Source organism: Oncorhynchus nerka, linkage group LG23 (genome assembly GCF_034236695.1).
Source record: "Oncorhynchus nerka isolate Pitt River linkage group LG23, Oner_Uvic_2.0, whole genome shotgun sequence".
In the NCBI taxonomy this organism is placed as follows: domain Eukaryota; kingdom Metazoa; phylum Chordata; class Actinopteri; order Salmoniformes; family Salmonidae; genus Oncorhynchus; species Oncorhynchus nerka.
In genome coordinates, this window is record NC_088418.1 from 17,844,666 (window position 1) to 17,872,075 (window position 27,410).

The 27,410-nt window shown below is 45.5% G+C and overlaps 1 protein-coding gene across 2 annotated transcripts in view; it reads left to right on the forward strand.

The window, feature by feature from the left end:
* The window catches only part of LOC115106388 (serine-rich coiled-coil domain-containing protein 2-like), a 130,124-nt gene that overhangs the window by 22,402 nt on the left and 80,312 nt on the right, over positions 1 to 27,410 (forward strand). For both annotated transcript variants that reach the window (XM_029629065.2, XM_029629068.2), the window contains exons 2-3: positions 14,072 to 15,549; positions 15,720 to 15,907. In XM_029629065.2, the coding sequence (XP_029484925.2) occupies positions 14,112 to 15,549; positions 15,720 to 15,907 (1,626 nt within the window). In that variant the 5' untranslated portion in view covers positions 14,072 to 14,111. The remainder of the gene's footprint in view (positions 1 to 14,071; positions 15,550 to 15,719; positions 15,908 to 27,410) is intronic.

Below are 27,410 nucleotides of genomic sequence, written 5' to 3' on the forward strand. Positions count from 1 at the left end.
CAACTTGATTGGAGTCAACCTGTGGTGCATGTCAGAGCAAAAACCAAGCCTCCTTTGATACAGGATTGTGTGGAGGAACAGATCTGTGGAAGGGTACCTAAACATTTCTGCAGCATTGAATGTCCCCAAGAACACAGTGGCTTCCATCATATTTAAATGGAAGAAGTTTGAAACCACCAAGACTCTTCCTAGAGCTGGCCACCCATCCAAGCTGAGCAATTGGGGGAGAAGGGCCAAGTAGGTTTTCCAAGAAACCCAATGGTCACTCTGACAGAGCTCTAGAGTTCCTCTGTGGATGGTTGTCCTTCTGGAAGGTTCTCCCATCGCTGTAACACCACCACTCAAGCCTTTATGTTAGAGTGGCCACTTGGAGTTTGCCTAAAGAACTCAGACCATGAGAAACAAAGATTCCCTGGTCTGATGAAACCAAGATTGAACTATTTGGCCTGAATGCCAAGCGTCACATCTGGAGGAAACCTGGCACCATCCCTACGGTGAAGCATGGTGGTGGCAGCATCATGCTGTGGTGAGGTTTTTAAGTGGCAGGGACAGGGAGACTAGTCAGGATCAAAGCAAAGATACACGGAGCAAAGTACAGAGCTCCTTAAATGAAAACCTGCTCCAGAACGCTCAGGACCTCCGATTGCGGCGAAGGTCCACCATTCAACAGGACAACGTCCATAAGCACACAGCCAAGACAATGCAGGAGTGGCCAAATAGAGCTCCATACCGCATTGTCATGCTCATCCCAAATGTTATAACAATGCCGAGGGCTCTGTATAGCTCCGCATTGACATGGATGGTTGGTGGGAGGCGGTACAATCTCTATAAACAAAAACTCACTTCCTTGACACAGTGCTGCACTGCTCCATAAAGCACAAGAAGTATGAATGCCCTGACTTCTGCTGAGGCCCTATCACGGTAAATGCTGCATGGCCAATGCAAACGTCGGATTGACCATTCACCCAGATGCACAATGCGCTTCTCTCTTTCCAGAATGCGCTCTCTCCCGCCAATTTGTTTTGCTTTGGTTTATTTTATTCCATTTACGAGTTTTGTTAATTTAGTAATTTTCTTTGGTTTGGAGCGCCCCTGTCCTTGTTGAGTAAGGATGCACACGCATAGAAGTTGGCCTATAGGCTACCTGGCCTTTGCACAAATGTAGGCATATAAATGTGCCAATTTGGGGATGTGATAGTATTTCTGATTGGCTTAATGCACCACCTCTAATGACCTGTGGAGCTTCTCAAAGTAATGTTTTCTTCACCTCAAACAGCAAGCAAACAAAGTCTGTTTTTACATCCATTAAGAATTACAATAATTCTTCACTGTATTTGAAAAATCTTTCCAGGTCTCTCCCTTTTGATAACCACTCAGCGTGAAAAGGGGAAAATGTAATGCTCTGATCCAGTGGAAATGTCATAAAATACAGTGAGTGGAAAAAAGTATTTGATCCACTGCTGATTTTTGTACGTTTGCCCACTGACAAAGAAATGATCATTCTATTATTTTAATGGTCGGTTTATTTGAACAGTGAGACACAGAATAACAACAAAATAATCCAGAAAAACACATGTCAAAAATGTTATAAATTGATTTGCATTTTAATGAGGGAAATAAGTATTTGACCCCCTCTCAATCAGAAAGATTTCTGGCTCCCAGGTGTCTTTTATACAGGCAACGAGCTGAGATTAGGAGCACACTCTTAAAGGGAGTGCTCCTAATCTGTTTGTTACCTGTATAAAAGACACCTGTCCACAGAAGCAATCAATCAATCAGATTCCAAACTCCACCATGGCCAAGACCAAAGTGCTTTCCAAGGATATCAGGGACAAGATTGTAGACCTACACAAGGCTGGAATGTGCTACAAGACCATCACCAAGCAGCTTGGTGAGGTGACAACAGTTGGTGTGATTATTTGCAAATGGAAGAAACACAATAGAACTGTCAATCTCCCTCGGCCTGGGGCTCCATGCAAGATCTCACCTCGTGGAGTTGCAATGATCATGAGAACGTTGAGGAATCAGCCCAGAACTACACGGGAGGATCTTGTCAATGATCTCAAGGCAGCTGGGACCATAGTCACCAAGAAAACAATTGGTAACACACTACGCCGTGAAGGACTGATCCTGCAGTGCCCGCAAGGTCCCCCTGCTCAAGAAAACACATATGCATAACCGTCTGAAGTTTGCCAATGAACATCTGAATGAATCAGAGGACAACTGGGTGAAAGTGTTGTGGTCAGATTGAGACCAAAATGGAGCTCTTTGGCATCAACTCAACTCGCTGTGTTTGGAGGAGGAGGAATGCTGCCTATGACCCCAAGAACACCATTCCCACCGTCAAACATGGAGGTGGAAACCATTAGGCTTTGGGGGTGTTTTTCTGCTAAGGGGACAGGACAACTTCACCGCATCAAAGGGACGATGGACGGGGCCATGTTCCATCAAATCATGGGTGAGAACCTCCTTCCCTCAGCCAGGGCAATGAAAGGGGTCGTGGATGGGTATTCCAGCATGACGATGACCCCAAACACACGGCCAAGGCAACAAAGGAGTGGCTCAAGAAGAAGCAGATTAAGTTCCTGGAGTGGCCTAGCCAGTCTCCAGACTTTAATCCCATAGAAAATCTATGGAGGGAGCTGAAGGATCAAGTTGCCAAACGTCAGCCTCGAAACCTTAATGACTTGGAGAAAATCTTCAAAGAGTGGGACAAAATCCCTCATGAGATGTGTGCAAACCTGGTGGCCAACTACAAGAAACGTCTGACCTCTGATTGCCAACAAGGCTTTTGCCACCAAGTACTAAGTCATGTTTTGCAGAGGGGTCAAATACTTATTTCCCTCATTAAAATGCAAATCAATTTATAACATTTTTTACATGCGTTTTTCTGTATTTTAGTGTTGTTATTCTGTCTCACTGTTCAAATAAACCTACCATTAAAATGATAGACTGATCATTTCTTTGTCAGTGGGAAAATGTACAAAATCGGCAGGGGATCAAATACTTTTTTCCCTACCTGATTTACTTCTTATCAGTGCCTGACTTGGACTGTTTCTATTTAGGTGCACAATACTTTTGAGCTAATATTCTATAAGAGGAACAGGAGCTCAAGCAGTAGAACATTTGAGGTGCTAGTACTCGGCTCTGGTGAGCTACTGCCTAAGTCAAGCACTGCTTCTCATCCCTTGCGCTAATAGCCTACAGTTGTGTCTACCGAGCTCACTGGCGCAGGAAACTCTGAGGGCCCAGAATATGTTATACAATGTTGCAAGTTTGCTAGTGCAAGCTTCAAGCCTGACCCAAGTTAATAGTTGATACAATGATTCAAGTTCGTTGCAGACAGGCCATGTGTAGCTTATGTGATTCATAGGATATTTATTTTTATCAGGATATTTCCTGGCTGCAATGTTTTTATTTGTTGGCTTTATGTAGGCTATTTTTTACATAATTGGCAATAGAAGTTGATTTTTAGGTTTGTATAATTTTCATTTAGATTTGGATAGAATTTTGATTAACCATATGGCAATGATTTTGAGATATGAAGATATGAAAATGAAATTAAATTGTTTCATGAAAATGTACATATGAAAACCATAACTGGCATGCAGATCTGTAGAAATGGTAAGATAAATTGGCATTCCACATATGAAAGGTTGTCGACTCCTCGTGTAGCCTATTACCGGCAACTTCAGAAGAGTAATGGCAGAAAGCCAGCTGGAGTGGTAGGACATTAGTTCAGTTCATTTAAGTTTTTTTTCCTGCTGGTTATCTAGATCTCTGGCACCGTAAACGTAAAGCATCAGACGAGCCTAATGCATATAGTTGATTTGATTTAAACATTTAGGGTGTTTCTATATATGGAGAGAGAAACATGTTTAAAAATGTTGACCAATCAATTGGTCGAAAGAACAGATGACCTTTGGTCGGCCAAGATTTTCTTTAGTCGGGGATAGCCCTAGTTACAGTTCATGTTAGGAAGTCAGTCAATTAAATAAATTCATTAGACCCTAATCTATGGATTTCACATGACTGGGTAGGGCGCAGCCATGGGTGGGCTTTGGAGGGCATAGGCCCACCCACCTGGGAGTCGGGCGCAGCCAATCAGAATGTGTTTGTCAGCTATACTTTTTATTTGAACTGGCTAACTAGCATCAACAAACAAAAACATTGTGTAGAAAATTGCTTTGCTAGGTTGACATTAAAAATGAATTTAGTAAAACGAATGGGTTTAAAATAGAGAAAGTAGGCTATTTGGAGCACTGGGCTGCTTCGTAACTACAACAAAGTTTGATGTTGCTACGACAATAGTCTATAGACATGTCGATAGACGGACTGTAAACCAGCCTTTAGTCGTCTTCCCTTCGTATGGTATCCCATATAAAACAGTTCCCAGACATGTAATTCTTCAAAACATGTCTTGTATAATTTGAATGCAAGGTCTCTCCCAGTTTAAACATTTGTAGCAAACTGTCTTTTAGTCAGGGGACTCTATGACAAACCATCTATCCTGTCCTCCATCTGTAGAAAAACAAGGTAGAGTTGCGAAACACAAGACCCAGAATTGCCTTATGTGTATCCTACAAAAAAGTTTCACTGTTAAAAGTGAACTTTTTAAAAATGAATTTAAGCAAAATTCCCCAAATTCCCGAGCTTAACTTCCCATGGAAAAATTCTGGAAGTTTACCGGAAAGTTTCCGACCCTTTGCAACCATATTGATGACACAGGCCGTTTTTATAACCAGAGAAGTTAGTTCTAGGAAGCAGTTCCCCTTTAAGACATGATGGCATGATAATGACTTTCTTTGAAATGGGCATGAAGTAGTGGGCAAGCATTGGGGGCATCAAACGCATCATTCCCAATTCACTAGGCTATTTGTGGTGAAACACTTGTTCATTTATAAAAACACGAGACACCATGCTGCCTAAAAAGTGCAAAGCTATAGGCCTGTGTAGTTATAATTATCCCCCCCCCTCCCCTCATGCCTGTTCATTGATAACCCATTCATCACATGCAAGTCATCTCTAGCAGGACACTGCGTAAGCAGGGTTCCAAGAAATATCCATATGAGCATAAAGCATCACATCTTCATGTTCTGCTAACGGCTTCAATGCGTCCCACAGTTGTTACGTATCAACAGCAGCTCTGCCTAGACTTGTCTTGGGGTTTCTGTGTGCCATTCTATTCCAATTTCTCCGTTTTGTGTTTTAGGTTTCCGTTTTCCTCTTTTTTTAAAACGAGGTTCTCTCTCAGAACCACTTTTTTTTGTTTTTTTGTTTTGTTTATAGAACATCAAATGTAGTTGTTTTTATAAGTCCACAACAATGGAGTCCACTTTTTGAGTTATGGGAAAATGTGAGATAGTTCGATTTTTTTGGTTGTAGTTCTCCTTTAATTCCAGTGCGCACCTAGTAAGAGGCTGTTGTTTAGCAGTGTTTTCGTAGCCACATGTGATGGTTTGCAAAATGAATACCCACTGGATTGATGCATATAATTAAATCATTCTACCAGGTAAGCAAGCATAGGCTACTTTTTAGTTGATATTTAATTGAGAAGGTTTTTGGGAAAAACTTTCCATCTACCAGAATACTTTTCATTAGCATCATCACTAACTCCTACACAAATTTGATTCCTTTACTAAGTTCAATACATTTTTCAGCATTTTTAAAATTCTGTTTTAATGTCTGGATCCTGTGACTCCATCTGCATTCTCCACATTGTGGATTTTATATGGCCTTGGTGTGTGTATGTGTGCTGGTGATGCTGTTTCTCCTACTGTAACTTATCTGTGCTGGTTTTTAAAGGAGATCTGTCGTGGAAATATTGACAATGATTCCTGTGATAGCGTGATATTGCCTGGGATTTATTTTAATGAGGCTTTTGCCTGCCAGCTTGTCTGACCTGGTTTAAACTGATTTGACCTGGTTTAGACTGAGTATCCAGTGGATTGGAGGGTAACACTGCTGGCTAGTAGGAGGTGGTGGTGTATCGTATGTTGGGCCTTCCATTGAACCTAAGCCCAGAGGGACAGCCAAGGTGATGGAAGGAGAGTTAGTCAACTGACCTCTAAACTCCAACTAGACCTGGAACTGTGAAAGTGTCATAGATGGGTTGCTATAGTGTTATACAGTGCCTTCAGAAAGTATTTATACCCATTGACTTATTCCACATTTTGTTGTTAAAGCATGAATTCAAATTGGATTTAGTTGTTTTTCCCACCTCACCCATCTACAAACAATACCCCATAATGACAAAGTAAAAACATGTTTTAGAAATGTTTGCCATTTTTGGGAAAATAAAATACAGAAAAATCTATTTTACATAAGTATTCACACCCCTGAGTCAACACGTTAGAATCACCTTTGCAGCGATTACATCTGTGAGTCTTTCTGGGTAAGTCTCTAAGAGCTTTGCACACCTGGATTGTACAAAAAATTATTCAAGCTCTGTCAAGTTGGTTGGTGGTCATTGCTGGACAGCCATTTTCAAGTAATGCCATAGATTTTTTTTCACTCTGTCCTTTTAGATTAGTGTAGTGGAGTAACTAAACCTTTGTGGCTCCATACTCCGTTTTCTCCTATCACAGCCATTAAACTCTGTAACTGTTTTAAAGTCACCATTGTCCTCATGGTGAAATCCCTGAGCGATTTCCTTCCTCTCCGGCAACTGAGTTAGGAAGGACCCCTGTATCTTTGTAGTGACTGGGTGTATTGATACACCAAAGTGTAATTAATAACTTCACTATGCTCAAACATATATTCAATGTCTGCTTTATTTCTTTTTTACCCATCTACCAATAGGTGCCCTTTTTTGCGATTTGAAAACCTCCCTGGTCTTTGTGGTTGAATCTGTTTGAAATGCATTTCTTGACTGAGGAAACTTACAGATTATTCTATGTGTAGAGTACAGAGATGGGGTAGTCATTCAAAAATCATGTTAAACACTATTATTGCACACAGAGTGAGTCCATACAACCTATTATGTGACTTGTTAAAGGTATTCTTCAGGATTTTGGCATGAGATCCTTTGTTTACTTCCCCAGAGTCAGATGAACTCGTTTATGCCTTTTTTTTGTCTCTGTGCCCAGTATGAAGGAAGTTTGAGGTATTTTCATGTGCCAATGCTAACTAGCGTTACCCATAGACTTCCAGTCATTGCGCTATCTGCTAGCATTTAGGCTTGCCATAACAAAAGGGTTGAATACTTGAATACTCAAGACATTTCAGCTTTTCATTTTTTATTAATTTGTAACAATTTCTAAAAACATAATTCCACTTTGATGTGTGTGTGTAGTCCTGTGACACAAAATCTAAATTTTAATGTCTTTTAAATTCAAGCTTTAACACAACACAATGTGGAAAAAGTCAAGGAGTGTGAATTCTTTCTGAAGGCACTGTAGATGTCTGATGAATATCTGTGTGTTTGTGTGCTAACTGCAACTCGGAGGTCACTGCGTTACGAAGTCGAGAGCACAGGAATATCACCGTCAGTAGCAGAGGGCTCCTCAAACGGATGAACTGCAGCAGGAGTACATCTGATCTCCATTTGATTTGGCCTTGGAACCGCTCCAGGAGGGAGAGGGGGAGAGTGTTGGTTTCAGCTAGGTGCCCAGTGTCGTCTATGAAGGCCAAAGCTCATTAGCACGCTGTGCAAACCCATTCATCTACATGCATTCCCTGTCCTTGGCCAACCTTGCAACACCACAATGCAGCACAGCAACTTTCCCCTGCAGCAACATAGCTTAGTCTACTACTAACACACACACACACACACACACACACATTAAGGCATGCACGACATGGGGCAAATACTGTAATTGTGAGTTGTTTTTAACCAAATATTGTGATTGTGATTTTACTTGTGATTTTTAGCTCAAACCACTCAGATGAACTGTTGGAATCATATAAATAAAATTAGTATACCGTTTCTGTAGTTGGTGTTTGGCATGACAACAAATGAAAAAGCCAGGTACACTAAAACCACAGAACAATGAGCCAGATGATTCACCAGATGTATGCATCTGTTTGCCGTTTCCACTCACTACCAAATATGGTAGGAAGAGGTTGCCCAGTGTCGATGGGAGAAGATGGATGTTTATCAACCTAATGGTGGTGTAGATTAATCTCACATTCCAGTGTTCAAACTTGTAAACAAGGCTGCATGGGATTTCTGTTGATGTGACTCCATGCAGCCAATTGCAATGTCTGCTTTAGGTATAATGCCATTGCCGGGAGCCATTTGTGGATTTGACAGCTCTAACGCAGGTACTTCTCCAACACCACCAAAACAACCACTATGCGGATGTCGGCTGAAGAGGATCTGATTGAACGGAGCCCTTGATCACAACAGTTTTCTCTTCCCCAAACTAGAATCTGTTATGAACAGAATGGACAAAGTTTTATCGACTTTAACCTTTACCAAAGTTTTTTTTAAAACTTGCACTGTTTAGAGATAGTGCAAGGACAAATTGAGTTATTACACCGGCACACTTCACAGAGTAGGCGTTCCCTAATGGAAATATGCAAATACATGCTAAAACAATAGGATCTCGCTAACTTGTGCTTGGCTCTGCCAACCTCCTCTCTTGTTCTGGCCACTGATTAATTTGCTCCCATTGGATAAAACAGGATGCGGTCTATCTTGGGTTGGTAGAAGCTGTGATAGGGTAGGAAGCAAAGTGTTGGTCAGTTTTCCAAGGGACCCTTAATACATTTGAATGTTACATTCATGGCTCAAAATGGATATTGCCCATGTCAATATTGCAATTTCGTCAAAACAATTGATTAATTGTGCAGCCCTAACACTCTGTCTCTCCTCTGCCTCTTCTCCCTTTCGCACTGTCATTCACCCTGCCCACAGTCAATACTCTTGATGAGATGGGGCTGATGGCTTTGAACCAGTGCTAGCTACACTGATTGCTGATTAGACCCTCCATAATCGCTAGAATCTCCTCTCTCTCTCTATTCGAACAAAGCCCACTGTAGAATCATTGCTATAGACAACAAGGCAAACGACACCCAGTCCCGAAAGTTTGAGTTTCTCACTACTGCGGTATTTCAACCCATGACCTGCAATCAGGCCGGCTGCACATAGGCCTATGAATGTTCTGGATAACCCAAGCTTGAGAATATGCTGTTTTGTTCTTTTTTTGTGTGTTAAACTCAAATAAATTTCAACACTTGACTGGCTCCTGACGCTTTCCTTCGGGCTTCTTCTGTTCCAATTTGTGGTTTTATTTTCATAACACCTGAGGGGCCTGACGGGCCTAATCTCCATTCTCTACTGAATAACTACTTTGTACTTCAAACCCCTTGGGAATGATTTACCCTCGTCATATTGTGTCTGTAGGCAGACCCATGGCTACGTTATCATCTCGTGGTTTTATGGGGGAGGACTGCATGTCCCTGTTACATGCACCTTTAGATTAACGCCTGTTTGGGTCTTTTCCATGTAAAAGGACCCATTAGCACCAACATAAGTTCATAGAATGTCAAATGAAAGCTGAGGGTATATATATATATATATTTTTTTAAATTACATTTTTTTCCCTCACAATTTTCCATCCTAAAATGTGGAATAAGCAAAGGTGTTGATTTCTGGTCAAACATCTACCAGAAATAGTTTTCAAAGGTATTAGAAATGCACCAAAACACAATGTTGAACTAAAGGCCCCAGACAACTAATATCAACACTTATATTTAGCTGTGGAGGACATTTTCTGCTTTCTGTAAGTTTAAGAAACATTGCCTTGTGCCGTGAAATTCTGTTACCAATAACTATTGGCAAATTTCTCCCCCTCATGAGGAGGGAGGTTGATGAAAGTTCACAGAAGTAACAAGGTAGACCTATCAATTAGTTAGTACTTTTAATTATATATTTTGTTTATTTTGGTGTCAAGTCAAGGTGTCATGTCATAGCTGACACCCCATTCTTTCTGCAGACATTTTTAAATATTCAGTTGGAGCAGATACAGTATTTAAGAGGTTTTTAGAAAATGTGAACACACAAAAAACTGAGGGAGATTTTACCAAAATTCTGTTACCAAACTTTAAATCTGCAAAGTTCATCCAGTAAATGTGTTTTTGTAACATTTTGTTACAAATAGTCCTTGTACATAAGAGTACATGGTTAGTTAAACTTTGAAATCAATGTTTATTTTTGTTTGGCATACATTTTTAAGTGAATAATCTGTGTCGCTGTTACCGTGGAATTGCCCTTTGGTATTACCTCTGTGAATGCATGCCAGCCCCTATCCCACTCCTTATCATTCATGCCCACAGGGCATCATCCACATGACGGTACGGTTGTTTGCATGGAAGCTTTTGTGTATTATCAGTCTCCCATAGACATGGATGTGTCCCAAATGGCACACTAGTTGTATTTATTATGCATCCCCATTAGCTGTTGCCAAGGCAGCAGCTACTCTTCCTGGGGTCCATTAAAGTTAAGGCAGTTATATATATCTTTTTAAATACATTCATAACAGTTTTCACAACACACTAAGTGTGTGCCCTCAGGCTCCTATGTAGTGCACTACTTTTGACCAAGGTGCCATTTGGGATGTAGCCATCGACTTTATTCCTCTCCTCCAAGTTTTCTCTGTTTGTCTCTCTTCTCTGTTGCTGCTATGCTATGTTGTCATCTTAGGTCTCTCTTTATGTAGTGTTATGGTGTCTTTCTTGTCGTGATGTGGGTTTTGTCCAATATTTTTAATTTTTAAACCCAGCCCCCGTCCTCTCAAGGACTAGCGTCCCACCTCGACAACAGCCAGTTAAATTGCAGGGCGCCAAATTCAAAACAACAGCAATTCCATAATTCAAATTCCTCAAACATACAAGTATTATCCACCATTTTAAAGATAAACTTCTTGTAAATCCAACCAGTGTCCGATTCCAAAAAGGCTTTACTGCGAAAGCACACCATGCGATTATGTTAGGTCAACACCTAGTCATAGAAAACCATACAGCTTTTTTTCCAGCCAAAGAGAGGAGTCACAAAAAGCAGAAATAGAGATAAATTAGTCACTAACCTTTGATCTTCATCAGATGGGACTTCATGTTACACAATACATGTATGTTTTGTTCGATAAAGTTCATTTTTATATCCAAAAATCTCAGTTTACATTGGCGCGTTATGGTCAGAAATGCATTGTCTCAAACAAACCTCCGGTGAAAGTGCAGAGAGCCACATCAAATTACAGAAATACTCATCATAAACATTGATAAACGATACAAGTGTTAAACATACGAATAAAGAAACTTCTCCTTAACCCCTCTAGGGTACGTGGGTTAGGGTTAGGATGATCTTCATCAGATGGGACTTCATGTTACACAATACATGTATGTTTTGTTTGGTAAAGTTCATATTTATATCAAAAAATCTGAGTTTACATTGGCGCGTTATGTTCAGTAGTTCCAAAACATCCGGTGATTTTGCGGAGAGCCACATCAATTTACAGAAATACTCATAATAAACCTTGCTAAAAGATACAACTGTTATTCATGGAATTTTAGATCCACTTCTCCTTAATGCAACCGCTGTGTCAGATTTCAAAAAAACTTTATGGGAAAAGCACACCATGCTATAATCTGAGTATGGTGCTCAGAGACCAAAACAACCCAAACAGATATCCGCCATGTTGTGTAGTCAACAGATACCTTTGATGATCTTCATCTGGTGGCACTCCCAAGTCTCCATGTTAGACAATAAATGTTCGTTTTGTTCGATAATGTCCCTCTTTATGACCAAATACCTCCTTTTTGTTCGCGTTTTGTCCAGTAATCCGAATGCTTAAGTCCAGATTAAAAGTTTTAAAAAATTACAATAAAAGTTAGTAGAAACATGCCAAACAATGTTTAAAATCAATCCTCCGGATGTTTTTGTCATCAATAATATTTCAACCGGACAAAGCTTTGTCAATAAGAAAGGAGAAACAGGGTGCATGGCTGATGAATGGAAATTTCCACTGGCCACTGATTGAAAGTGCTGTATCTCCCTAATTTTTCAGAGTAAAAGCCTGAAACAATGCCTAAAGACTGGCCACATGTAGAGGAAGCCATAGAGATTGTGAACTGGGTCCTAAATCTCTGTATGGTGGATAGGCTTTCAATGGAAAAACAGCCTTTCATAATAATAGTACTTCCGGGTTGGATTTTCCTCTGATTTTCGCCTGCCATATCAGTTATGTTATACTCACAGACATTATTTTAACAGTTTTGGAAACTTTAGAGAGTTTTCTATCCAAATCTACGAATTATATTCATATCCTATCTTCTGGGCCTGAGTAGCAGGTAGTTTAATTTGGGCACGCTTTTCATCCAAAATTCTGAATGCTGCCCCCTACCCTAGTGAAGTTAAATACTCTACATGATCAAAAGTATGTGGACACCTGCTTGTTGAACATCTCATTCCAAAATCATGGATATTAATATGGAGTTGGTTCCCTCTTTCCTGCTATAACAGCCTCACTCTTCTGGGAAGGCTTTCCACTAGATGTTGAAACATTGCTGCAGGGACTTGCTTCCATTCAGCCACAAGCATTGGTGAGGTCGGGCGCTGATGTTGTGCGATTAGGCTTGGCTGGCAGTCGGTGTTCTTCCACAACGATCTCGACAAACCATTTCTGTATGGACCTTGTTTCGTGCATAGGGTCATTGTCATGCTGAAACAGGAAAAAGGGCCTTCCCCAAACTGTTGCCACAAAGTTGGAAGCACAGAATCGTCTAGAATGTCATTGTATGCTGTAGCATTAAGATTTCCCTTCACTAGCCCGAACCATGACATTAGAGCCCCAGACCATTATTCCTCCTCCATCAAACTTTGAAAACTAATTTCATGAAGGTCCGGAATAACAGTTGACGTGCTGACGTTGCTTTCAGAGGCAGTTTGGAACTCTGTAGTGAGTGTTGTAACTGAAGACAGGCGATTTTTATGTACTGCGTGCTGAAGCACTCGGCGGTCCCGTTCTGTGAGCTTGTGTGGCCTACCACTTTGTGTCGTTGTTGCTCCTAGACGTTTCCACTTCACAATAACTGTAATTACAGTTGACTGGGGACAACAGGAGGAGCCTCTTAAAGAAGGTCTGTGAGAGCCAGAAATCTTGCTTGTTTGTAGGTGACCAAATACTTATTTTCCACCATAATTTGCAAATAAATAAATAAAAAATCCTACAATGTGATTTTCTGGATTTTTTGTTTCATTTTGTCTGTCATAGTTGAAGTGTACCTATGATGAAAATTACAGGCCTCTGATCTTTTTTTTGTCTGACTAAATACTTTTTTGCCCCACTGTGTGTGTGTGTGTGTATATATATATATATATATATATATATATATATATATATATATATATATATATATATATATATATATATATACACACAACTAAAAAAAAAAAAGAAACGTCCTCTCGCTGTCAACTGCGTTTATTTTCAGCAAACTTAACATGTGTAAATATTTGTATGAACATAACAAGAGTCAACAACTGAAGCATACTGAACAAGTTCCACAGCCTTACAACAGGCTTACTACAAGCCCTCAGTCAGGAAAGCTGTGTTGTAATTGGCTGAGTAGCATTGGGATTGTTCGGGGTGTGGTACAGTATCTAGTATGGCACGTGGTTGTACTCTCCCAAGTCCTGACTCTCAGTGCCTGCCCCTGCCAGTTAACCACTAGGTCTGCACACACCCTAGCCTTTTGAAGCACCAGGGCACTTTAATGGGCACAGTAAAGACTGCTTTCCCAGAACAGACGTTATTGATCTTTTACAGCTACTTTGCACTAAAGGTTTGTCTGTTTCTCCTTAGCTTGAATAGAATATTCACAGAAAGTAACCGACTGTCATTTATTTTACTGCATTTGATAGTCTTAAAGTCTACCTCTACGTTTTATTTTTTGTTAGAATTAACAGGTTTGGGTTGGTAAAATTTTAGCACGACATGTTCTCAAATCTTTCTGCCTTCCTCGCTCTATTTTTCCTCCTTGTTCTGTCTTGGCCTCTCTCTCCTCCTCCTCCTTCAATGTATCTCTTTCTCCTCCCCTTCTCTAAACGTCCATATCTCTCCCTCCACAGCTCTGCCAGCCCAGCACACCCATGATCCAGCAGGCAGCTGATGGAAGATCCGGTTCCCAACTTGCCCACCATGGTCTCCAGGCTGCCCAAGTTTGGCTCGCGCCCCACGGCTGTGGCTGCCACCGCCCCACTGACCAATGGGACCCGCCACCACCCTGCCTCCAGCACCACGGGCAAAGGGTTACCCACTGCCACCACCAGGCAGAACGGAACATTCCGGATGTCCTCCTTCTCTCTGAAGGGGAAAGGGGGATACCCTGTGGAGAGGGGGAGGGACTCATGGGAGGAGGACAGAACTGGAGCTGGGCATCAACCCCGACAACCACAGCACTTACCAATGGTGGTACGGGAGATTAAGAAGCCGTCTAGCATGCCTGCCACAGGTAAGGTACAGGGGTGTGCTTCCACCTTCCCCAGGACTATACGCTCCAGAACTGGGTCTCGCGGGGCTGTCCCCAAACAGGCCTTGTCTGGACAGAGTCTCGGCAATGGCAAAGCGGATCTCAAAGGCCAGGCGGGTGGTGGTGGACGGTCTGGGACCGGTTCAGTCAGGCGGGGCCAAAGCTGTGGTTCTCCTCACAGCAACCTGACCAGCAGCCTGTCCCAGTCCAGCGACAGCCTGGAGACGGCCACAGAGGAGAACATGGTGCGGTCCCAGAGCCTCACCCACGTCAAGAGGATCCCCTCCTCCACCGAGCCACCCATCATCCGTTCCTACTCCTTCAACAGGTCCTCGGAGCTGGCCAAGGAGCTGCCCAGGCCTCTAGCCAAGTCCCCGCTGGTCAAGACATCTCCCCTGGCCAGACCAACCCCTGTGCTGAGTAGTGGGGGGAGAGGAAAAGGCCTACATCTTAGTAAGTGTGGACCTAGACCAGTGCCAGGCAGGGCTGGGTTGGAAACAACTAGCTGCATCTTGCCACCCATCACACTGAGGAAGTCCTTACTACCTAGTTCAGCCTCCTCCACCACCAAGTCTTCGGCCCTCAGCTACAGGCTTACACGACCCTCCCTCATCAAGCAGCCTTACCTTGTCCTGGCCCCCACCTCCCAGAAGGTCCATGGCAACAAAAAGGAAAGCGAGGGGAGGAGGAACTTGGTGGAGATGCCCGCTGTCACCCCAGACCTGACCAGCATCACTGACAGCCCAGGGAGTACCCCAGAGGGCCTGCTAGAGGAGCCTGTGGCCCCCAGTGGTGTACATCCCCTGGGAGAAGGCCTGGAGGACATGTCCCTCTCCTCCACCTCCTCCCTGGAGCTCAACGACACCAGCGAGGAGTACATGGACGATTTTGACAACCTGGGAAATGGAGGAGACTGCATTCTGCTGCTCCCGGCCCAGAACGGAAGGCTCGATCAATCACAGCCTGACTTGGATGATGACAACGCAGACGTCAACCGACGGCACGGTGGAACCTCCATGACTGGCCTTCACAGCTTCCTGTCTGACAGTGTGGACTGGGCCAGGATGGGACTCACTGGTAAGATTTCACATTCATCAAAATAATTGACTTAAAAGACTAAGGGCCGGTTTCTCAGACACAGGCCCTAAATGACATACCATAATACTAACCAGAACAAATGAACTAATATTCCCTAAGTGATTAGATAGCAGGCGAGTAACACCTCTTCCTTCACCTCTCTGTTTTAGGGGGGTTGTCTCGGCGTACTAGCCAGGCCCTGTCTGGGGGTGCAGAATACCCCCTTGGCTCATCTCTGGACCTGTCCCCCTCAGACTCTGGCTCGGGGGGGACCTACATGTGGGACGAGGAGGGTCTGGAGGCCCTTGGGACCATCACACACCCCTGTGGGAGTTACGACTCAGACCTCAACAGCATGGTGGGTCTTGATATAATACAATACCATTTAATATAATACACTATATATACAAAAGTATGTGGACACCCCTTCAAATTAGTGTATTAGACTATTTCAGCCACACCCGTTGCTGACAGGTGTATAAAATCAAGCACACAGCCATGCAATCTCCATAGACAAACAGTGGCAGTAGAATGGCCTTACTGAAGAGCTCAGTGACTTTCAACGTGGCAGCGTCATAGGATGCCACCTTTCCAACAAGTCAGTTCGTCAAATTTCTGCCCTGCTAGAGCTGCCCCCGGTCAACTGTAAGTGCTGTTGACCAGGGACTCACAGAACGGGAGTGCTGAAGCGCGTAGCTCGTAAAAATAATCTGTCCTCAGTTGCAACACTCACTACCGAGTTACAAACTACCTCTGGAAGTAATGTCAGCACAATAACTGTTTGTCAGGAGGTTCATTAAATGGGTTTCCATGGCCGAGCAGCTGCACACAAGCCTAAGATCACTATGTGCAATGCCTAGCGTCGGCTGGAGTGGTGTAAAGCTCTACGCCATTGGACTGCGGAGCAGTTGAAACACGTTCTCTGGAGTGATGAATCCTGATTCTTGCCCAAATGCATAGTGCCAACTGTAAAGTTTGGTGGAGGGTGAATATTGTTCTGGGGCTGATTTTCATGGTTAGGACCAGGCCTCTTAGTTCCAGTGAAGGGAAATCGTAATGCTACAGCATACAATGACATTCTAGATGATTCTGTGCTTCCAACTTTGTGGCAACAGTTTGGGAAAGGCCCTTTCCTGTTTCAGCATGACAATGCCCCTATGCACAAAGCGAGGTCCATACAGAAATATTTTGTTGATATCGGTGTGGAAGAACTAGACTGTCCTGCACAGAGCCTTGACCTCAACCCCATCAAACACCTTTGGGATGAATTGGAATGCTGACTGCGAGCCAGGCCTAATCGCCCAACATCAGTGCCCGACCTCACTAATGCCCTTGTGGCTGAATGGAAGCAAATCCCTGCAGCAATGTTTCAACATCTAGTGCAAAGCCTTCCCAGAAGAGTGAGGCTGTTATAGCAGCAAAGGGGGGACCAGCTCTATATTAATGCCTATGATTTTGGAATGAGATGTTCGACGAGCAGATGTCCACATACTGGTGATCATATAGTGTACGTAAATGTCCTCGTTTGACCTGTGTACTATGACAATGTGACAACCTCCATCTTAAAATGCCAGAGCATGGTTGGTTGTGTGGTCTCTGCTTCACCACAATGCCTGCTTTAGTTTCTCCTTAAAGTTATTTAGCTCCCAACAGGATGGATTAAGTTTTAATCCATCATCGGAATGGGAGGCGTCGATCGTCAGTAGTACTTTGGTCTCTACTGCACGTGTGTTGGAGAACAAGTAGAATGTGTTTCTGTTTTACCGATTGCGCTTAATCCTCGCTGGCTGTCATAATGCATTTAACCTTTAACCTTTAATTTGTCCAATGAACTTCTACTTTTACTTACACATCTTTTTTAATAGTCAGCGTTTTACTTTCCCCTTTGCTGGAGTAGAAAACTTTCACCCTAGCTTCTTCCCTTATGTGGATTATCCTGGGTGATTTGTATTCTAGAGGGTCGGAGGTTGTCCTGCTGCCTTTGACCTTAATGAGCTCACTGCCTGGCGCTGTTTCTCTACGGGGTCTCTGCCCACAGTATCACTGTCCCCAATCCTATATCACTACTCAGGACTTCAGGTCCCCAATGGTGCTGGTATTTCTCTGACCAGAGTACTGTATGCAGTCAGGGTTTATGCCATTCAATGCACCACTCTGCTCCTGTACATGTGCAAGACCTCTACATACAGTACTTGTCTGTTTTTTCTGTTGTCTGTTTGAATACTTTTAAAGTGCATCTTTCTTTACTAACTAACCACTGACCTGTAAGCGATTGCATGGTCTGCAGCCTATTGCTTTCACCAATCTCAGCTTGTCAGGTTATTGATAAAAAAATGTATTGAACCTTTTATTTAACTAGGCAAGTCGGTAAAGAACTAATTCTTATTTACAATGATAGCCTACACCAGCCGAACACGGACAACGCTGGGCCAATTGTGCGCCGCCCTATGGGACTTCCAATCACGGCCGGTTGTGATACAGCCTAGATTACATCAAGGAAGGAAGGAAGGAAGGAGGTAGTGCCTTGGTCTGCCGTCGGTCCTTGCTATCCAGAATCCTTTGGACTTCCAACTCTGACGTCACCCCGTTGAAATTTAAAGGATCCCGGATTGCACTAACCTTGTGCATTACCAACCTAAGTACCCAACTTCCTGGATTTTAGCAAATGAATCAGTGGAATGATGTTTAATTCGAGGGCACCTATTGGCTGTTGCCACGGGTGATTTCTCTGAAGCCTATCATCTGTCCAGAAAGAAGGATGCAGCCTCAGGACCAGAGGCAAGCAGAAGGATTATATTGCAGTCATTAACTGTACAAAGCACTTCTCTGAAAAGTGCTGAATCATTATAGGGCAGCATTATTATAAGACGACCGTCAATACACATTGCAGCTCATCTCCAGTCATTCGTTTTAGTTAGGTCATGCAAAATACCTGGATTTGTTCCTTTGCTTTTGCTTCTCTATTGGAAATGAAGTACTTACGGTCCACAACCTCTCAATACCCGTTTAGGGGCTTAAGTTCACAGCTCGGGTCCCGGTTTCTCGTTAGCGATGGTACATAGGCTTTAACGATGCATCTTTCCTACAACGGCCGAAGATCTAACAGATATAACAGTGTCGATACTGATGGGATCGAAGGACAGCACTGCTCTTGGATCAGCGTTCTCCGGTTTCAATCTTACCTTATCATTAGAATTATTCCACAATACTGACGACGGATCAGCTCCTAGAGAGATACGATCACCTATAGCAGCATATATTCAGGCATCTTATTCTAATGTTTACCCTATGATAATGCACTAAATCAAGATTTGGCACATCATTGCACACATTACAGATCATGAAATATATTGAGTCAAATGACAGACAGTAGGCTAGCGTACAAATAGCTAAATAAAACTCAATTGAATTAACATGAACTTGATTTCAATATCATTCAAATATATAGCTCTATGTAGACTATAATGTACCTATAGTTTAGTACACTCATCTCTGTTTTTATTTCTTTCCGTTTTTTATTTCTTTCATATCCTTGTTATACAAAGAAATGGACAACTTTGTATTTGTAGTCACTGTCACGTTTGTTCTGAAGTTATCGGCGGTCACAGAAAGACCGATAACATATTGGTGTTGTGTTTGGTGGCGATATTCTGTGTAGAAAGGGGGAAAAGACATCTCTTCTTCAAGTGGTCTGAGGCGGTGGTTAAATAACGAGCGCTTTCAAGAGCAGCTTTAGTAAAGGTGGTTTTGGGAAAGAGCTCGGTGCTCCTACGAAGGTTCTAACGAATAAAGTAGTCTTAAGATGCTTTTGGGAAACTGGGGCCCTGGCCTATTTCCTTATATATTCAGCACAGCTCTTACTGTGATTTTGGCTGGGTTGTATTTAGTCTGATCATTTGGGGATTTTCCAGGAAGAGCACATTTGGACAGGATAGACATATTATGACATAATGTTTTGACCGTTTTTACGAATCATTTTGAGTCCAACAGTCATCTAATAACATTGGCCTATAATCATCTCATGGGATCTCAATAGTCTGGCTGCAGCTAATCAGCGCCATAGACACACTGTTGTACAGTACATGCATGTCTGTTGGTATGTTTAAAGTTGTACTTGAGCGACCTCTACTGGAGACTGTAAGCACGGCCACTGTTGCACTCAGCACCGTAGGCTTTTACAGTACGCTGTCTCTGTGCAGTACAGAAGAATACAGCTGTAGGATAGCATAGACGGGTTGGTTGTTTAGCAACAGAAGCGAGGCGTACGCAACTATGTGGCAAAACAGATTTAGATTAGCGGTCACCAACCTTTTCTGAGTCGAGTCAAAATGCAAGCTGAGATCTACTGCTCAGATTTACAACATTAACCAACAGTTCTGTAGTAGCAATGAGGTTTGTGCAGTAGGTTATATGCCCAATACATAATCACTGCATATTGGCTATGGTTGAATCACCCTGCCAATGTTGTTCTTTTCAGACCATTAAAAAATAGGTATATGATCACACTGATAATAGATCATTTGTTGTATTACTTGTGAGGCACAGCTGTGTGAGCATAGTATGCTTTTTAAAAGTTTTTACTTGACTTAGAATGACCATCCGATGCAGGCCACCCGACTCATCGTCCCTCCGCTCTCCCTCCCTCGGCTGAGAAAAGGGTCCAGCTGATGGCGAAACTCAAGTCGCACTGCATTATTTCTGCCTCATGCACCAATTCATACTGTTACCCCTGTGACCAGAGAAAGTGAAATAGTGATATTAAAAAAAGACACGCTGCTAATAATAAGGCAAGCTTCTGGAAAGACTTTGCTCTACTCATTCATTGCAGCTGCAGTGCTAGTTATAGTGGAAGTGGGGAGAACATGCATTTTATGGCTTGTAAAAGTGTTACCAGTGCCGAATAACAACTTTAAACATGAACTTACTCATAAAATCAGCAGCTATTTGTTGAGTCTCTCTCTAGTCATGGTTTTAAAAGTTTTGAAATCTCACAGTATCAACTTCTCTGTGCGTTGGAGGCTTCTTTTTACAGTCTATGGCTCGAGGAAACTGTCGACACAGTGATCTGATCTATTTGATTGCCCAGCGGTAGGCCTACAGGTGCACTTGATTTTCTCTCTGGCCTGCTGGGTATGCAGATTTCTACCTTCAGACACATGCAATTGTTCAAAATGGAAACACAGTGCCTTCCCGGCAGTAGGGCTGCTGAATCAAGTGCACCTACCGCCAAAGGCACGAAACAAATATTTAAAAAAGGAACGGAAGGCATTGGATTTTTTACAGATACAGTGGGGCAAAAAATTTAGTCAGCCACCAATTGTGCAAGTTCTCCCACTTAAAAATATGAGAGAGGCCTGTAATTTTCATCATAGGTACACTTCACCTATGACAGACAAAATGAGGTAAAAAAATCCAGAAAATCACATTGTAGGATTTTTAATGAATTTATTTGCAAATTATGGTGGAAAATAAGTATTTGGTCAATAACAAAAGTTTATCTCAATACTTTGTTATATACCCTTTGTTGGCAATGACAGAGGTCAAACGTTTTCTGTAAGTCTTTTCGCACACTGTTGCTGGTATTTTGTCCCATTCCTCCATGCAGATCTCCTCTAGAGCAGTGATGTTTTGGGGCTGTTGCTGGGCAACCCGGACTTTCAACTCCCTCCAAATATTTTCTTTGGGGTTGAGATCTGGAGACTGGCTAGGCCACTCCAGGACCTTGAAATGCTTCTTACGAAGCCACTCCTTCGTTGCCCGGGCGGTGTGTTTGGGATCATTGTCATGCTGAAAGACCCAGCCACATTTCATCTTCAATGCCCTTGCTAATGTTAGGCTTTGTTACTTTGGTCCCAGCTCTCTGCAGGTCATTCATTAGGTCCCCCCGTGTGGTTCTGGGATTTTTTGCTCACCGTTCTTGTGATAATTTTGACCCCACGGGGTGAGATTATCAGTGGTCTTGTATGACTTCCATTTCCTAATAATTGCTCCCACAGTTGATTTCTTCAAACCAAGCTGCTTACCTATTGTACATTCAGTCTTCCCAGCCTGGTGCAGGTCTACAATTTTGTTTCTGGTGTCCTTTGACAGCTCTTTGGTGCCATTAACAGGTGCCATTAATACAGGTAACGAGTGGAGGACAGAGGAGCCTCTTAAAGAAGAAGTTACAGGTCTGTGAGAGCCAGTAATCTTGCTTGTTTGTAGGTGACCAAATACTTATTTTCCACCATAATTTGCAAATAAATTCATAAAAAATCATACAATGTGATTTTCTGGATTTTTCTCATTTTGTATGTCATAGTTGAAGTGTACCTATGATGAAAATTACAGGCCTCTCATCTTTTTAAGTGGGAGAACTTGCACAATTGGTGGCTGACAATACTTTTTTTGCCCCACTGTATGTTTGACATTTGCAATCAAAAGCATAATTGATAAATAATTGATCAAAGGCATATTTATGATATTCTGGGCTTACCCAGGCCACCTTTAAGACTCCATAGTGTTTCATCTGTAGATGTTACAAAGCAAACATTGGTGCCTTGTTACCGCTTGCTCTGTAATACGAGTAGTATTTTGATTTCACCCAGCATTTTTTTACATTAATTTATGAATATTGAAAAAATATAAACATGATTATTGATTTGTGGTGCTTCACTATTTGGCATTTTTTTAATATATAAAGTCAAGTGAAAAAGAAAGTACACCCTCTTAGGAAAGTTGTCTTTGGACACATGGATATTTGAGCTAAATTCCAAACACATTCATTAAGGTAACCCAATTGAACAAATCACACACAAAAATAATTTTACTTTGAAAATGTTATGCAATTAAAATAAACAAAAATTATATTTCCTTATGCAGAAAAAAATTGTACACCCCTACCTTTACCATCACCTAAAATAGGGTCAGGTGCACCCAAACAGGTGTAAATGATTAGGGAATCATCACCCCCGGGAGGGTCCAGCGATCCCAATTTGAAAAATGTGCCTAAATGTTATAAATGTGCCAACTTTTTGTCTGGGTTTCGTTAGGATTAACTCTTCAATATTCAGAACTTGAACAGGCAAGGATCGTTTTCTACCCCAGAACAGATAAGGGGGTTTCAGAAGAGTACATGCTAGGGAAACCTAAGGAAGTGCAGACTTAGTATCAGGGAGCTCATTATAGAGAGGGGGCGGGGGAATGAACTCAAGAGAGCGATAGAAAGAGAGGAAAGGAGATATGGGGAGAAAGGCAGGGAACAAGAGTAAGTGGTAGAGAAGTAGAGAGCTCGATGGGGGGATGGGGGAAGAAAGAGAGACCGCCGGGGAGACCGATGGGGACGAACAGAGACTGCCAGAGATGCGCCAGTTACGAGGACCTCTGGCAGACAGCGCCAGAGACGAGGACCTCTGGCAGAGACGTGGACAGCGCCAGAGACGAGGACCTCTGGGGAGACGCGGACAGCACCAGAGACGAGGACCTCTGGGGAGACGCGGACAGCACCAGAGACGAGGACCTCTGGGGAGACGCGGACAGCACCAGAGACGAGGACCTCTGGGGAGACGCGGACAGCGCCAGAGACGAGGACCTCTGGGGAGACGCGGACAGCGCCAGAGACGAGGACCTCTGGGGAGACGCGGACAGCGCCAGAGACGAGGACCTCTGGGGAGACGCGGACAGCGCCAGAGACGAGGACCTCTGGGGAGACACGGACAGCGCCAGAGACGAGGACCTCTGGGGAGACTCGGACAGCGCCAGAGACGAGGACCTCTGGCGGACAGCGCCAGAGACGAGGACCTCTGGCGGAGAAGCGGACCTCTGGGGAGACGCGGACAGAGCCAGAGACGCGGACCTCTGGGGAGACACGGACAGCGCCAGAGACGAGGACCTCTGGCGGACAGCGCCAGAGACAAGGACCTCTGGCGGAGAAGCGGACCTCTGGGGAGACGCGGACAGCGTCAGAGACGAGGACCTCTGGCAGACAGTGCCAGAGACACGGACCTCTGGGGAGACACGGACAGCGCCAGAGACGAGGACCTCTGGTGGACAGCGCCAGAGACGAGGACCTCTGGCGGACAGCGCCAGAGATGAGGACCTCTGGCAGAGACACGGACAGCGCTAGAGACGAGGACCTCTGGCGGAGAAGCGGACCTCTGGCGGACAGCGCCAGAGACGAGGACCTCTGGCGGAGACAAGGAACGCGCCAGAGACGAGGACCTCTGGTGGACAGCGCCAGAGACGAGGACCTCTGGCGGACAGCGCCAGAGACGAGGACCTCTGGCGGAGACACGGACAGCGCTAGAGACGAGGACCTCTGGCGGACAGCGCCAGAGACGAGGACCTCTGGCGGAGAAGCGGACCTCTGGCGGACAGCGCCAGAGACGAGGACCTCTGGCGGAGACACGGACAGCGCTAGAGACGAGGACCTCTGGCGGACAGTGCCAGAGACGAGGACCTCTGGCGGAGAAGCGGACCTCTGGCGGACAGCGCCAGAGACGAGGACCTCTGGCGGAGACACGGACAGCGCTAGAGACGAGGACCTCTGGCGGACAGCGCCAGAGACGAGGACCTCTGGCGGAGAAGCGGAACTCTGGCAGACAGTGCCAGAGACATGGACCTCTGGTGGACAGCGCCAGAGACGAGGACCTCTGGTGGACAGCGCCAGAGACGAGGACCTCTGGTGGACAGCGCCAGAGACGAGGACCTCTGGCGGAGAAGCGGACCTCTGGCGGACAGCGCCAGAGACGAGGACCTCTGGCGGAGACACGGACAGCGCTAGAGACGAGGACCTCTGGCGGACAGCGCCAGAGACGAGGACCTCTGGCGGAGAAGCGGACCTCTGGCAGACAGTGCCAGAGACATGGACCTCTGGTGGACAGCGCCAGAGACGATGACCTCTGGTGGACAGCGCCAGAGACGAGGACCTCTGGTGGACAGCGCCAGAGACGAGGACCTCTGGTGGACAGCGCCAGAGACGAGGACCTCTGGTGGACAGCGCCAGAGACGAGGACCTCTGGGGAGACTCGGACAGCGCCAGAGACGAGGACCTCTGGCGGACAGCGCCAGAGACGAGGACCTCTGGCGGAGAAGCGGACCTCTGGGGAGACGCGGACAGAGCCAGAGACGCGGACCTCTGGGGAGACACGGACAGAGCCAGAGACGCGGACCTCTGGGGAGACACGGACAGCGCCAGAGACGAGGACCTCTGGCGGACAGCGCCAGAGACGAGGACCTCTGGCGGAGAAGCGGACCTCTGGGGAGACGCGGACAGAGCCAGAGACGCGGACCTCTGGGGAGACACGGACAGCGCCAGAGACGAGGACCTCTGGCGGACAGCGCCAGAGACGAGGACCTCTGGCGGAGAAGCGGACCTCTGGGGAGACGCGGACAGCGCCAGAGACGAGGACCTCTGGCAGACAGTGCCAGAGACACGGACCTCTGGGGAGACACGGACAGCGCCAGAGACGAGGACCTCTGGTGGACAGCGCCAGAGACGAGGACCTCTGGCGGACAGCGCCAGAGACGAGGACCTCTGGCAGAGACACGGACAGCGCTAGAGACGAGGACCTCTGGCGGAGAAGCGGACCTCTGGCGGACAGCGCCAGAGACGAGGACCTCTGGCGGAGACACGGACAGCGCCAGAGACGAGGACCTCTGGTGGACAGCGCCAGAGACGAGGACCTCTGGTGGACAGCGCCAGAGACGAGGACCTCTGGCGGACAGCGCCAGAGACGAGGACCTCTGGCGGAGACACGGACAGCGCTAGAGACGAGGACCTCTGGCGGACAGTGCCAGAGACGAGGACCTCTGGCGGAGAAGCGGACCTCTGGCGGACAGCGCCAGAGACGAGGACCTCTGGCGGAGACACGGACAGCGCTAGAGACGAGGACCTCTGGCGGACAGCGCCAGAGACGAGGACCTCTGGCGGAGAAGCGGACCTCTGGCAGACAGTGCCAGAGACATGGACCTCTGGTGGACAGCGCCAGAGACGAGGACCTCTGGTGGACAGCGCCAGAGACGAGGACCTCTGGTGGACAGCGCCAGAGACGGGGACCTCTGGTGGACAGCGCCAGAGACGGGGACCTCTGGTGGACAGCGCCAGAGACGGGGACCTCTGGTGGACAGCGCCAGAGACGGGGACCTCTGGTGGACAGCGCCAGAGACGGGGACCTCTGGTGGACAGCGCCAGAGACGGGGACCTCTGGTGGACAGCGCCAGAGACGGGGACCTCTGGTGGACAGCGCCAGAGACGGGGACCTCGGGGGTGGACAGCGCCAGAGACGGGGACCTCTGGTGGACAGCGCCAGAGACGGGGACCTCTGGTGGACAGCGCCAGAGACGGGGACCTCTGGTGGACAGCGCCAGAGACGGGGACCTCTGGTGGACAGCGCCAGAGACGGGGACCTCTGGGGAGATGCGGACAGCGCCAGAGACGAGGACAGAGCCAGGGACGCGGACAGTGCCAGTGGCGGAGACGCGGACAGCGCCGGAGACGAGGACAGAGCCAGAGACGAGGACCTCTGGGGAGACGCGGACAGCGCCAGAGACGAGGACCTCTGGCCGGCAGCATCAGAGACGAGGACCTCTGGTGGACAGCGCCAGAGACGAGGACCTCTAGCGGAGAAGCGCACCTCTCGCAGACAGTGCCAGAGACGCGGACCTCTGGGGAGACACGGACAGCGCCAGAGACGAGGACCTCTGGCGGAAAGCGCCAGAAACGAGGACCTCTGGTGGAGAAGCGGACCTCTGGCAGACAGTGCCAGAGACGCGGACCTCTGGGAAGACACGGACAGCGCCAGAGACGAGGACAGAGCCAGTGGCGGAGACGAGGACAGAGCCAGAGACGAGGACCTCTGGGGAGACGCAGACAGCGCCAGAGACGAGGACCTCTGGGGAGACGCGGACAGAGCCAGGGACGCGGACAGCGCCAGAGACGAGGACAGGCAGTCAGGGAGAGGGAGAGACCCAAGACAGGCAGTCGGAGAGAGACAGAGAGAGAACCAAGCCCTCTAAAACTGTCATATCTGCAGCTCGGGAATTGCCTTCTGAATGAAAATTGAATTTATTATGAATATCTGCGGGGGTATTAAAGTCAAATAAGTTTAATTATGTCTGTGGTTGTGACATGATCGGGCCCCAAGCCGCGCTCACCCAGTGGCGGCGGCTACCTCGGTTTCTTCAGAGGCTTGTGATTAGCTTTGAAAAATGAAGGCCTCCTGTGCTGCTCTCTTTTAAAAGGGGACAGAGAGAGCAGTGGTGCTTCACTAGGGACTGAAAGAGCGGTGTGTTAGTTAAAGCACCGGCCCCGGAAGCATGATATATTCAGCCACAGCTGTTTGATAGCCTTCCACGCTCCTCCAGACAGAGCAGGGAGCCCACTGTCATCATTATACAGTGACTGCTCTTCAAAATACTTCTAGAATCATTTTCAACCAGGCTGAGGTATTTGATTAGGTTTTTCATTTATATTATTCAGTCCAGAGATGGAAAAAATACTTAATTGTCATACTTGAGTAAAAGTAAAGATACCTTTTTATTATAAACTCAAGTGAAAGTAACCTAGTAAAATACTACTTGAGTAAAATTTTAAGTGTACTTAAGTACAGTGGTGGAAAAAATACTCAATTGTCGTACTTAAGTAAAAGTACAAAGTGAAAGTAAATGCTACACATCAAATTCCTTATACTTAGCAAACCAGACAGTACATTTTCCAGGATCCAGTGCAGACCTTTTTCCATTTCTGGGTAACAATTCAGTACCTTAATGGGATTGTTTTCAAATAAAATGGTCAAAAAGAAACAAAAATAGCTTCTTAGAAAATAACAATTTTTCAAGCAAGATGTCACCAGGCAGGTCAAAACGCACAGTTTGTAGTGGTT